The following is a 12,340-nucleotide window of genomic DNA, read 5'->3' as shown; positions in this document are numbered from 1 at the left end:
ACACAATTATACACAACGACAAACTCCAGAAGCAAATTTCGAAAAATACTATAAAATTTGGCATGAGATTTAATGAAGATTGGTTTGTGAACAATACGAACATCGAAGTACCGCAGGAGTCGCGTTGGTTATTGTCACTTGGCAACAAATTCGCCTTACCAGTGTCAAGAAAAATATTTTCACCCATTGAAATAATCGCCGATTTGGAACAATGCGTACAAAGTTTTGAGGACGAGAGGGAAAAAGATACTGTAAGGAGTGACATTGCGGCAAAAATCAATACTCTTCAGCAAAAAATTAGAAACTGCACTAAGGACAAGTTTATACTGAAAACATCGACAGACACCAAAAGATTCCTTAACCAACACAGAAACGAGATCATAATAACAAATGCAGACAAAGGCAACAAGACAGTTATGATGTACAAAAATGAATACGAACTAAAAATGAAAGAGTTGCTAAACGACAAAAGCACATACAAAACAATTAGGAATGATCCCACACAAAAACTGATGAGGAAGAATAACACAATTATAAATAATCTTTACAAACAAAGGAGACTCGACGCAAAACAAAAATTTCAGCTGACATCCGCGGCTGCTAATGCTCCAAGACTTTACGGACTTCCGAAAATTCACAAACCACACTCACCACTTAGACCGATTTGCTCATCTATTAATGTACCATGTTACAAATTATTAAAATTTGTTGGAAGCATTTTAGAAAATATTATATCCGAAGATCTTAATATAAAAAGTTCACTTCAACTTAAAGAAAAAATCAATAATTTCACAATTCAAGACGACGAAATTCTCATTTCATTCGACGTCGTATCTCTTTTTACGAATATACCCATACATTTAGCAATACGCACTATTATGCGAAAATGGGAAAAATTGGAGACACATACACAAATAGACAAAAAACAGTTCCAGACGATACTCGATTTCTGCTTACGTGACAACAATTATTTTTCATATAACAACACCATATACAAACAAATCTACGGAATGCCAATGGGCAACCCGCTATCTCCAACCATTGCAAATATCGTTCTGGACAAAATATTGGACGACAGCCTCGCTGAATTAAAGAGCAAAGACATATATGTCAAATACATAACCAAATATGTAGATGACATATTCGCAATTGTTAAAGCTAAAGACGTGGAAGACATACTAACAGTATTTAATGCACAGCATACCAAGATACAATTTACTAAAGAATTAGAGCAGAACAACAAAATTGCCTTCCTAGACGTATAAATACACCGAAAAAACCAAAACTTAACGTTCAACTGGTATGCAAAGTCGATGGCATCAGGAAGAATTATCAATTATCACTCCAATCATCCATGGAAGCAGAAAATAAACACAGCAACGAGTCTAATAAGGAAAATACACCTTCTAAGTGACGGCGATTTCAATTTTTTTTATTTTCTTCAAAAATAGCTACCCGAATACTCTAATAGAAAAGCTTATAATTAATACGACACAAGAAATGGACCACCCTAATTCATCAAATGGACAAACAGAAGCAAACACAAACAAAACTTATATTGGAGTTACCTACATACCCGGACTAACAAGTAATCAATCGCTCAGGAGAATTATGAAAAAAGACAACATAACATTTGCTCACAAACCACACAATACACTTAATCGTTTCTTTACAAAAACAAAAGACAAAATAGACAAGGGACGACAATGCAATGTAGTGTATAAAATTCAATGCAACGGTAACAACAACAATGCCTGCAATAAATGTTACATTGGCACAACGAAAAGAGCATTGAGAACGAGAATAGACGAACATGAAATGGACGCAAAAAACAGAAAAACAAATACCGCGCTTTCTCAACACCTGACTGACAATGACCATACAGCTGATTTTGGGAACGCAAGAATTTTAGATGTTGAGAGAAGATGCAAAAGGAGGATGACACTGGAAAGTCTCCGCATCCAACAACATATGACGAATGTCATGAATTTTAAAGAAGACATTGACAATACAAATAGCGCTTATACAGCAATAATAAAAAATGATAAAAACAAAAATAGAAAATAAGAAAAATGAATGTGTCGATTGTCCTGAACCTGTGATATTATTGTGTTTGTACAACTAATTAAATTATTGTGAGTTATTGTTTTAATGTTGAATTTGTAATGTTTATTGAAAATAATGATTCCTTCTGTATTTTCATGTTGTTTGTTTGAAAATAAAATATACTTCCTGATGATGACGCTGATGCGTCGAAATGCATAGAAGAGAAAAGTAAAAACTCTTGGTTTTTTCTTTATACATATCGACCAAAACAGCTCCAACCCAGCAAACATTTTCATTAAAGTAATTTATTTCATACAATTAGTGCAATATTTAAATTAAACTATATAAGTAACTAGCAGAACCGGCAGATGTTGTTCTGCCCTAAATTTGGTCTATCTGCATACATTTTAATAAGCTTTTTCCGTCTAACTCTGCCCTCGCCCCTCTACGCTTTTTCCTAATCTATGTATTCACTCCTCCTTCCGTATATTTCGCTTCATATATCTCCATATTCGTCTCATTCTATCTCTTTCTCAGTCTCCTTCTCTATTTTCTCTTCTCTCAAGTTTTTCTCATTCTTCTTCATATCTTATTTCCAGTCCCAGAGAGTGGTATGTATTTTGTTCCAGTCTCATTCCGAGTCTCAGTCCCAGTCCCACTCTGAGTCTCAGTCTCAGTCTCAGTCCCAGTCCCAGTCCTAGTCCTAATCCCAGTCCCAGTCCGTCTCTGGTCTACTTCCCGGAAAAAAGCATCGTAAATACTACTATAGGCAAATTTATATACCAAATTTCAGGCAAATCGAATAAGACGTATGTAAATAGGTATGTGGATATTATTAATTCATGTCTTTATTTCGGCTTCGCATGCATATTTATCAGTTTTGCCAGGTTGATGCGGCTAAATCGAATATCACAATGAGAATTACTTTAAAGCTCTCATCAGCAGCTTTCATTTGATATCCATAATACACACACATTCTAGGGGTATCGGGTCCATGTTTTGGCCTATATCTCGATACCCTAGTCACCCAGCGGTGTAAAACTTACTCTGTACTAAAGCACACATCAACAGCTTCAATTTGATATCCATAATGTAAAAACACATCCTAGTGTTACTCTGATCCACGTTTTGGCCTATATCTCGAGACTCTAGTCACCCAGCGGTGCAAAACTTACTCTGTACTAAAGCACACATCAACAGCTTCAATTTGATATCCATAATGTAAAAACACATCCTAGTGTTACTCTGATCCACGTTTTGGCCTATATCTCGAGACCCTAGTCACCAATAGGTATGAAAACTACCCTGTACAAAAGCACTCATCAACAGCTTCAATTTGATACCCATAATGTAAAAACACTATCTAGGCGTTCACGGGCCCACGTTTTGGCCTATATCTCGAGAACCTAGTCACCCAGGGGTATGGAAATTACCCTCTACTAAAGCACTCATCAACAGCTTTCATCTGTTATCCATATTCTATAGACATTCTAGGGGTACCCGGGTCCACGTTTTGGCCTATATCTCGAGACCCTAGTCACCCAGGGGTATGAAAATTACCCTCTACTAAAGCACTCATCAACAGCTTTCATTTGATATCCGTATTCTATAAACACATTCTAGGGGTACCTGGGTCCACGTTTTGGCCTATATCTCGAGACCCTGTGCGTCGATATATGCGTCGGTATATAGAGATAAACTTTACTTATTTTTTCACAAGTTTTCCCACCTCTATTCGCCGATTTTTAAAGTGTAATATTTCTCGAAATCAATATAATAATTTATTTTCTACAAATATATTAATACTTTATGAAGAATATGTATATTTCCATGTAAACATATTTACTCATATGTTGATCTGTATGAATGTGTAGATAAATTAATGTTCGTAACTATATATTCATTGAATATAATATACATGTATGTATTTATACGCTTAAATATACATGTATATACAAATGCATATAAATATGTAAAAGATGGTGATTTTCATTTTGAGAATTTGTTCATTTTACTTTTTTCGGCCCGTATTTTTTTTTTCCCCGGGGCCGGATTTTCTCTCGGCGGCCCTGAAGTATTTTCAACATTTTGTGACTACAAACTGTCTCCGCAGTGTGCCCCGGCTGATGTTTAGGCCTTCTATGTACCTCCCATTATCGATTACGGCACAGAAATCGGTATGACCCACTTATAGAGGAGTCCCTTCGACTTTATTTATTAGTATTCCATTCATGCTTCTCCAATTGCAATGCCAAAAATGTGTAATTGTCATATGTGACCCGGTCTATGAAAAGGTGGCTTATGACTCAAAAAAGAAATTCCGAGAAACAGCTGTTAAAAGCTGTTTTTTTTGAGTCATAAGCCACCTTTTCATAAAGTGGGTCACATATGTTAAAACTATATACATAAATACATGCCTTTGAATTTACGCCTAAAGGAGTATTATCGGAGTCCCATAAGTGCCGTTTATGAGATCAATAGGTGTCATACATATATGACAACTATTCAGCCTCATAGGATACCCGAAATGGGGTGCATATCGGACGACCATCGCAAGAAGGGAAATACGATCAATTCAGACTTCTAACTGAGCATTCTTAATTGTCATCAGATTGCTTTAACGATAGTCCAAGAAAACTAACAGTTTCAACAGGGCTGCACCATAAGGATGCTGTTGTTAGATACGTAGGTTCCTCACTATACTTGAAAAGAAGGTTCATCTTATGTGGGCACACATTGTATGCCGGACAAACATTACATATGTTCGGGGTGATTCTAAACAAGTAAAAGTTTGTCCAGTTATGATATCAATACCTCTTGAATATAGACAGTCCTTTGCCGGATTAAATCTGGTACGCTATTCCGACTGTTTATGAAGCGTTTTTCCCCCATGCAATTTTGGGTTTGAGCATTTTATTTATTTTTACAACAGGCTTGCTTACCGGGGCAATATCTATGTCCCATAATGGCAATATCTATGTCCCCGTTGGCAAGTTTTAAGGCCTTAGGTCGTGATAAGAGTTGAAGTCGCCGTGAATTCTACATGTGTCGCACTTGAATAACTCACCAATAAACTTTCAGCATCTTATGATTAGACTTTGAGGTTTATACTTTTAACACTAAGTAATCAGTTGTGCCGAAGAAGATATTTTTTGGGCGTGTCATAAATTGTGTATATTGTAAATCCTCAGTTAAGATGAAGAACAATATTTATGACTACACACCCTCGTGATGGCTTTAAATGATAACTGTATATAACTTACTTAGTTATCTTCATAGAGAGGTTGTGCCAGCAGTGACGCCAGACTGTAGGAAATTACCCTTTTTGAGGGATATTTCACTATGAAATTTAGTAAAATGGAAAAAAGAGATTTTGTTGTAGGAAAAGCAGATCATATCGCAGATATAACTAACAAGTAAAGGTGTCTAAGTTAGGATGTAACCGAACATTATATACTCAACGTGAGCTTCAATTGTACATTTCATTTCAGATAAATTACTTTTCTACATAACACGTGGCACCGCACGTTTAAAAGAAAAATGTCTGCCCATTTCCACTTACAGTAAAACTTGGTAAGTGAAATATCATTGATTCAGAACTATTTTTTGCTAAGTCATGGCTTATTATTCTAGTCTATGACCCTTTTAAACTTGTTTTATATCTAAGTTGCCATGGTCTTTAACCGATCCCGTCCATTTTTACTGGAAACATTTTCTGCTATAAGGAAACTATGTGTGCACAACTTCATTACGATATGTTAATTTGTCTTCGAGTTATGGGTCTCGAAAAATAGAAAATTGCTTAGTCATAAAAGGGACGGTGCCACGCCTATTTTTTAAAATTTGAATTTTTTCCTATTTACTGTTACAAATCCACTTGGGAAATGAAATACCATTGATATAAAGCTCTGTTTTGCAAAGATATAGCTTATTTTATTCGTCCACGACCCTTTTAAAAATCTTTCATGTAAAAGTTGGCGTGGTCCTCAACCGAGTTCGTTAATTTTTCTTCAAAGCATTCCTTATAGTAAAGGAAACCTCTCTGCCGAATTTTGTTATGATAGGTTTAAAGATTTTTGATTAATAATATTTGTAAAATTGACTTTATCACAAGTGGGCAGTGCCACGCCCATTTAAAACATTTTTTTTTCAAATTTTTATCAAGAACCTCAATATCAGTCCACATGTCAAGTTTCAACATTCTAGGTGTATTATTTACAAAATAATCAGGCTTTTGTGTTTTCCAAAATGTTATATATATAAAAGGTGGGCGTGGTTATCATACGATTCGCTCATTTTCAATACCAATATATTCTGTGTCCAGATAAGCTCGTGTACCAAATTTGGTGAAGATATCTCAATATTTACTCAAGTTATCGTGTTAACGGACAGACGGATGGACGGACGGACGTGGCTCAATCAAACTTTTTTCGATACTGATGATTTTGATATATAGAAGTCTATATCTATCCCGATTCCTTTATACCTGTTCAGCCAACCGTTATCCAATCAAAGTTAATATCCTCTGTGTGCAAAGAACGTTGAGTATAAAAATAATTAGCACCCTTACTTAACAACACTGTTGAATGATTCGTTTATTTTCGTTCGTACTGTACCCTGACACAATTCCACTAGATAATATAAATTTTTGTATTTCTGGCAACTCAAGAAGTAGTTGGCAATATTTGTTGTGGTTGGTATGTCGTTTGTAGTTAGAGAGATGATGCCGAAATAATTTGTATTATTAACCCGTAATTATTTCGAAATGGCTTCGGAATGATCCCAAAACGACTCCATAAAAATAAAAATAAATGTAAGGCGCGATAACCTCCGAAGAGATCTAAGGCCGAGCTTCTCTTCCAATTTGCGTCGTGCTCCTCTTCATTTTCCCTACAAATTGGCCGGACGGGACCTACATGTTTTATGCCGACTCCGAACGGTATCTGCAAGGCAGATGAGTTTTCACTGAGAGCTTTTCATGGCAGAAATACACCCGGAGCGCTTGCCAAACACTGCCGAGGGGCGACCCCGCTTAGAAAAATTTTCTTCTAATTTAAAAACCTTATTTCTAAAATTTTGATGTTGCTTTGCCCGGGGTGCGAACCCAGAGCATACGGTGTGGTAGGCGGAGCACGCTACCATCACACCACGGTGGCCTACCAAAAAAGCGACTCCATACCGATCTAAAAAACCTTCCCGGAATGATAGCGAATATAACCTTATTGTTTCCTACCACATTTCTTTGTTGATCCAAAAATAGTACAAAAAAAAAAACAATCCTTAGCCCCGGAATGATTCCAACATTACTACAAAAAAGTCTCGAAAAAATCCCAAAATTATCCCCAAACGTTGCAGGATTGATCTAAAATTGGTGCTGGAAATAGCCCTTGTATGATTCTAAAAATGTACGATTGGTTCTAATGTAACGTTTACACTACGTTAAGTCTAACAGAGCATTCGATACAATTTCCATCCCGATACCCTGTTTCGGTACCAAAAAAATAGTTTAAAAAAACTTTAGGCCATAAATAGCACTACGCGATCACAGTAACAGTGAGAAAGATTTGAAAATAAAAATTTATTGCTGCGAAAGAACGAGAAAATTAAAAAATAGCCACATTCCTATAGAAAAATAGACAGCACTTGCTGCGCTTCAAAATATTTCTGAGCTAGAGATCGGAAACATGACAGGCCATATGAAAGTAATAAAAAATACATATTGCAACTACGCGATGCAATGGCCCCTATGTACAGAATCTCGCAGAATTTTGAGCTGTCCAATGGGGATAGAACTCTTTAGGAAACACGTAATACATAAACTTGTCCTCCCCCTTGCGGGCTAGGGAGCTTAGAATATACCCGCGGCAGATATGCAGGTCGTAAGAGGCCACTAATATACCCAAACGATTCAAAGGTGTGCACCACTTTCAAAGGGTCAACCTCATCTACACGTGGTGAATCCTGCTTCTTTAGCAATCGAGGCTCTGGCGACCCCGAGTTCCTCATGAAACTAGGAGATGGGAGAAGGGATGGCCTAGAAGGTTCAATGTGGTCATATCAAATCATTCTCGAGATGGTCGGGATTGTAACTTAATGGTAACTGTAACGGAACTTACCGGATCTACATATATCCGGCAAAGTACTATAAACATCAGTAACCCTCCCCAAAACTTTCAGGCAGTGTATTTATCGCAACAACAACAACAGCATATTCTGAACCTGACTCAGAGGTGTGGTTCACGGATAGATCAAAATTTGATAGCGGAAAAGCGGGTGCTGGTACCTATAGGCCGAATCTCAAGAAATGCATATGGAATGATATCACACTATTTTCCAGGCAGAAATCCACGCAAAATAAGTTTAAGCGAAATGTTTTCTATGGATAGGCTTATCCTCGAGGAGTATCCTCATTCTGTTAGATATCCAGGCAGCATCGTGTGCCTTGTAGTTTTAAACTACTAAACAACTACTTCTAAGCGAATGGATGAATGCATTGGAGTCCTAAAGATCTGGAAACCAAAAACAAGGTTTTGGTAGGATGGATTCCCAGGCATCAGATCATATGAAGATATTAAACAGGCAGACTACCTAGCCAAGCAGCATTTCAGAGCTCTTCTGTGGTGCGTACACACACTAGGGAAACAAAGCAGCTCTGAAAAACCTGATTTAAATACTTAGGGCAAATACAGACGAAATTGTTTATACTTCCAGCAACGAGAGTATCACCCAAACTCATTAATCTGTCACTTGGCACTATACGCCACATTGTAGTCTACGCCATCACATAAGTAAGCTAAATCTATCCAATACACAACTCTGCCGCTTTTTTTAGATGGAAAATTAAACGACGGTTCACATTCTCTGCGGATGCATCGCTCTAGCAAGGCGGAGGATCGCCCATATACTTAAATACATTAATGTCACATAAATACTCAAATAACAGCACAACTGACTAGACCGAAACACAAGGAACAATATGTACTATACAAATAAAGAATGCTGGCAACCATTATCATAACTGTGTGTGCTCTGATGGTGTGCGTGTTGTGTTAAGCTGCAGTTATGCACCGCCGTGTGTAACATACGTATGCGTATGCCATACGTACATACGTTTGAGCTGAAGTCCGTAGTGGCAACGAAGAAATGTTGCCATTGACATGTTTGAATGCATGCTTATGGAAACATCAACTTTTTCTATTTTAATTTTTGATACAGTAAAAGGCTGGAATTAATATTAAATAAATATAAATATATTACATATTTATAATCTGCACTTTTACATAATTATTTAGAATTATTTCCAAAATATTTCAAACTTTAATTAGGTGTTTTTGCATAAAAACTGCAAACGGTCAAAACTTAGCGCGCAAAAGTTTACTAGACAACTCTGTCTAGTGAGAGAGCGATCAGCTGACACGTTATTACGGAAAAAGTCAAAATTGTTTTGATTTCTACGTTCCGGGCTACGTACGTACGTGCGTTGAACTTCGGTGAGTTTGCGTTTACATTGCAGATTCATAAGATAGGTCGCGTCAGCTGACACGTTTTTTATACGTACGTTCATGGGTAACTGCAGCTTTAGAGTGTTTAAATAACAGTAAGTGAAATTGTATTTACCGTATAATAATTTTCAACAACGTCATGCAAATGATGTATTTGTTGTTGTTCGACAGTCCTCTGCTTTTGTTTAAAATATTCCTCTTGCTGTCGCATACATTCCTCTTTCATTGTTTTATTTATATAAAGCTCCGCCGCATCCTCCGAGGGCACATCTTTTGCCATTCGCAGCATTTGCGTGGTAAAATTAGCAAAATTTGTTAAATTGAATGTTGCTAAATTATTCAAATATTTAATGTTTGCTATGGACATTATTTATTAGGTATCGAGTGCTAGCTTTTTTATTGTTTTTTTTTTATAGTGGTGTGTTGTTGTGGCTTTTGTATCTCCATAAGTGGCTTAGAACAGCCAATGGATGGCTAACTCACGGCTGTCCCTTGACTATATGACGCCTAATTAAATTTTTGTTTTTCAGTGCACTTTAGTGGATTTTAATAACAGAGTTTACATTACTATTAAGTTTATTACTTTGTATGTGTTTGTTCTTGTTTTATTTTTACCTGCTGTTGACTTTAGCCGCGGGAAGCTCATATTAATTGATAGCAATTACGATTTTAAGGTGCGTAAGCTATTTGACCTGCAATTGTTGGGTTTATTAATGAATTTTTTTATTTCTTTTCTTCTTCTTTGCTCATGTTACAATTAAGTTTTTCCGTGTTTTTTTTTTTTTTTGAAGGTGTGTTTGCTATTATTGGCTTCACTTATTTTTGTGTGTCTATTTATGCATACATCGAATTCTTGCATTAGTCCCTTGTGAGTTTATGCAATTTAATTCCTTAACTTGAACTTGTTTCCTTGATTTTTTGTGGAGGTTTTTCTCAGCAGCTAAAGTTTTGGTATATTACACGCGACATGCGAACGAAAATGAAAATAAATAAAATTTTACTTTCGTTGTGTGCGATGAACATTAGCGCTTTGTGTCTTCTTATCTCTAGACAATAACTGTAAATAGAATATAAACAAAAGTAATCACTAGAAAGTATACAAAATGCGATTGCGTACCTACATAGTTGTACAAATTTGATTAGTCAATTATATAAGCGTGGTTGGGAATAAGTAAATAATCTAACATTAGAAAGTAAGAGCAAGCGAAAACCAAACTCGTTTAGAAAGAGTTAGAAGTTATGTAGTGGAAAGCAATTGCCAATGTTATTACTGCAAGGTTGGATAGATAAATATTCCACGTGTACAAAAGTTCAAAATTCGAAATTCGAGAAGCGATCTAATGGTCACAAGCAATAATCGCCTAAGTACTATCATTTTAAATGGGACTTATACCAATTCCATACAGAGGATTAATGAAAAAATTAGTCAAGTTTTCTACATTAAAGCCCTTATTGAACTCAATCTTCCATACAAAATACAAATTTGTAATTATCTCATTATGGCTTTATTGATTCACTAACGGAGTCAAAACTCTAGTATGTTTTGCCGAATTTTATTGTGAATGTAACAAATGACAATCAAAAATAAATTATTTTCAACAATTTACGAAAAATAGAAAAACACCAAAAATTAAAGATTTTATTTTCGCTGAATTTACAGCAAGAGATAATATGGCTTTTTCAAAAGTAGGCATATATTTAGTTAGGTGCAACATCTATGAGTATTTGGGCATCCCTCTTTTCGTTAATTGTCTTTATATATAAGAAGAAAACGGTTGCTATCTAACTATTTTTTGTAAAACCGTAATTTTTTTAGGGCTGCTGACAGATGTTCGCTTAATGAAGCAAATGACTAAGTGAAAAGGAAAACTTAATTATTTCATTAAACAAAATTTTGATTCAATTAAGTTTCTGTGTGAAATCGGTATTAGGCGATTATTGTTTATGTCGATAAAATAATTGCAATCTATGTGATGAAAGTGTCGATTTATTTCATTTTAGACTTTTGTCCACCTGTAACCTTAAACCGTCCCACTGTGCGTCGTGTTGTTGTTTTATAGACTAAAATATATATGCAGCAGTCTTGCCTGAAACCAGAACGAATTCAGATCATGCGCCGCAAAAAATCGTGCTATTAACCCCTAAAAAGAGTGGTCTCCGATTGATATTTTTTGTCTACATTGGGGCATAATTGATGTTCTCTAGTCCCTTTTGGATACAGTTGGGATTAGTCAGTTTGAAGTGTATGTAACCCATTTTAAGAAACATTAAAAAAACTGCAACAAAATGAGTAAAACAAAAAATATTAGAGGTGATTGGTCGAGTTAGTTAAGAAAAATGTGAACCTAATTTCTAAGAGCATATGTTCCATTAAAGCTATGGGATGGCATCTTTTAAAATGAGTTTGTGACTAAATAATTTTTTTTTATTTATATGAATTTAACAATCTCTTGCAATTTTTAGTCTTGAGTTTAAAAGGTATATATCGGCATGTTTGAGGAAAGTAGCCCTTTTGTTCCTATCGTTCTCATTCGGGTATAAATGTGTACAATTGGTCTCTTCATAGGACATGCTCAAACAAAAGGGAACAGTCCAACGCATACAAAGAGATCAAAACTGGCATTAGTCGCATACTCCTTCGCGATTCATCCCGGATTTATTCTAGACTAATCGTTTTTTTTTTTTGCAGGGTGGTGTTGTTATCACAACAGCTAATTGCTTGTTCTTGATTATTACAACGCCTAGTACAACAATATGTCAGTTAATCGAAAACAATGAAAATTTTCTTTTGA

The 12,340-nt window shown here is 35.8% G+C and overlaps 2 protein-coding genes across 4 annotated transcripts in view; both read right to left on the bottom strand.

Moving 5' to 3' along the window:
- Positions 1-9,917, bottom strand: part of Dh44-R2 (Diuretic hormone 44 receptor 2) — a 39,569-nt gene extending 29,652 nt beyond the window's left edge. For all 3 annotated transcript variants that reach the window (XR_010951303.1, XM_067775830.1, XM_067775831.1), the window contains exon 1: positions 9,664-9,917. Coding sequence is in view for 2 of the 3 variants with exons in the window: in XM_067775830.1 (XP_067631931.1) it covers positions 9,664-9,915 (252 nt within the window). In the remaining variant the exon portion in view is untranslated. The remainder of the gene's footprint in view (positions 1-9,663) is intronic.
- Positions 9,918-10,474: 557 nt separating this feature from the next.
- The window catches only part of LOC137245334 (zinc finger HIT domain-containing protein 1), a 216,615-nt gene continuing 214,749 nt past the window's right edge, over positions 10,475-12,340 (bottom strand). The window contains exon 2 of the mRNA XM_067775832.1: positions 10,475-10,605. The gene's annotated coding sequence lies outside the window, so the exon portion shown is untranslated. The remainder of the gene's footprint in view (positions 10,606-12,340) is intronic.

This window comes from Eurosta solidaginis, chromosome 3 (genome assembly GCF_040869045.1).
Source record: "Eurosta solidaginis isolate ZX-2024a chromosome 3, ASM4086904v1, whole genome shotgun sequence".
NCBI classification, from domain to species: Eukaryota; Metazoa; Arthropoda; class Insecta; order Diptera; family Tephritidae; genus Eurosta; species Eurosta solidaginis.
This window is presented reverse-complemented; position numbering and strand designations above follow the sequence as displayed.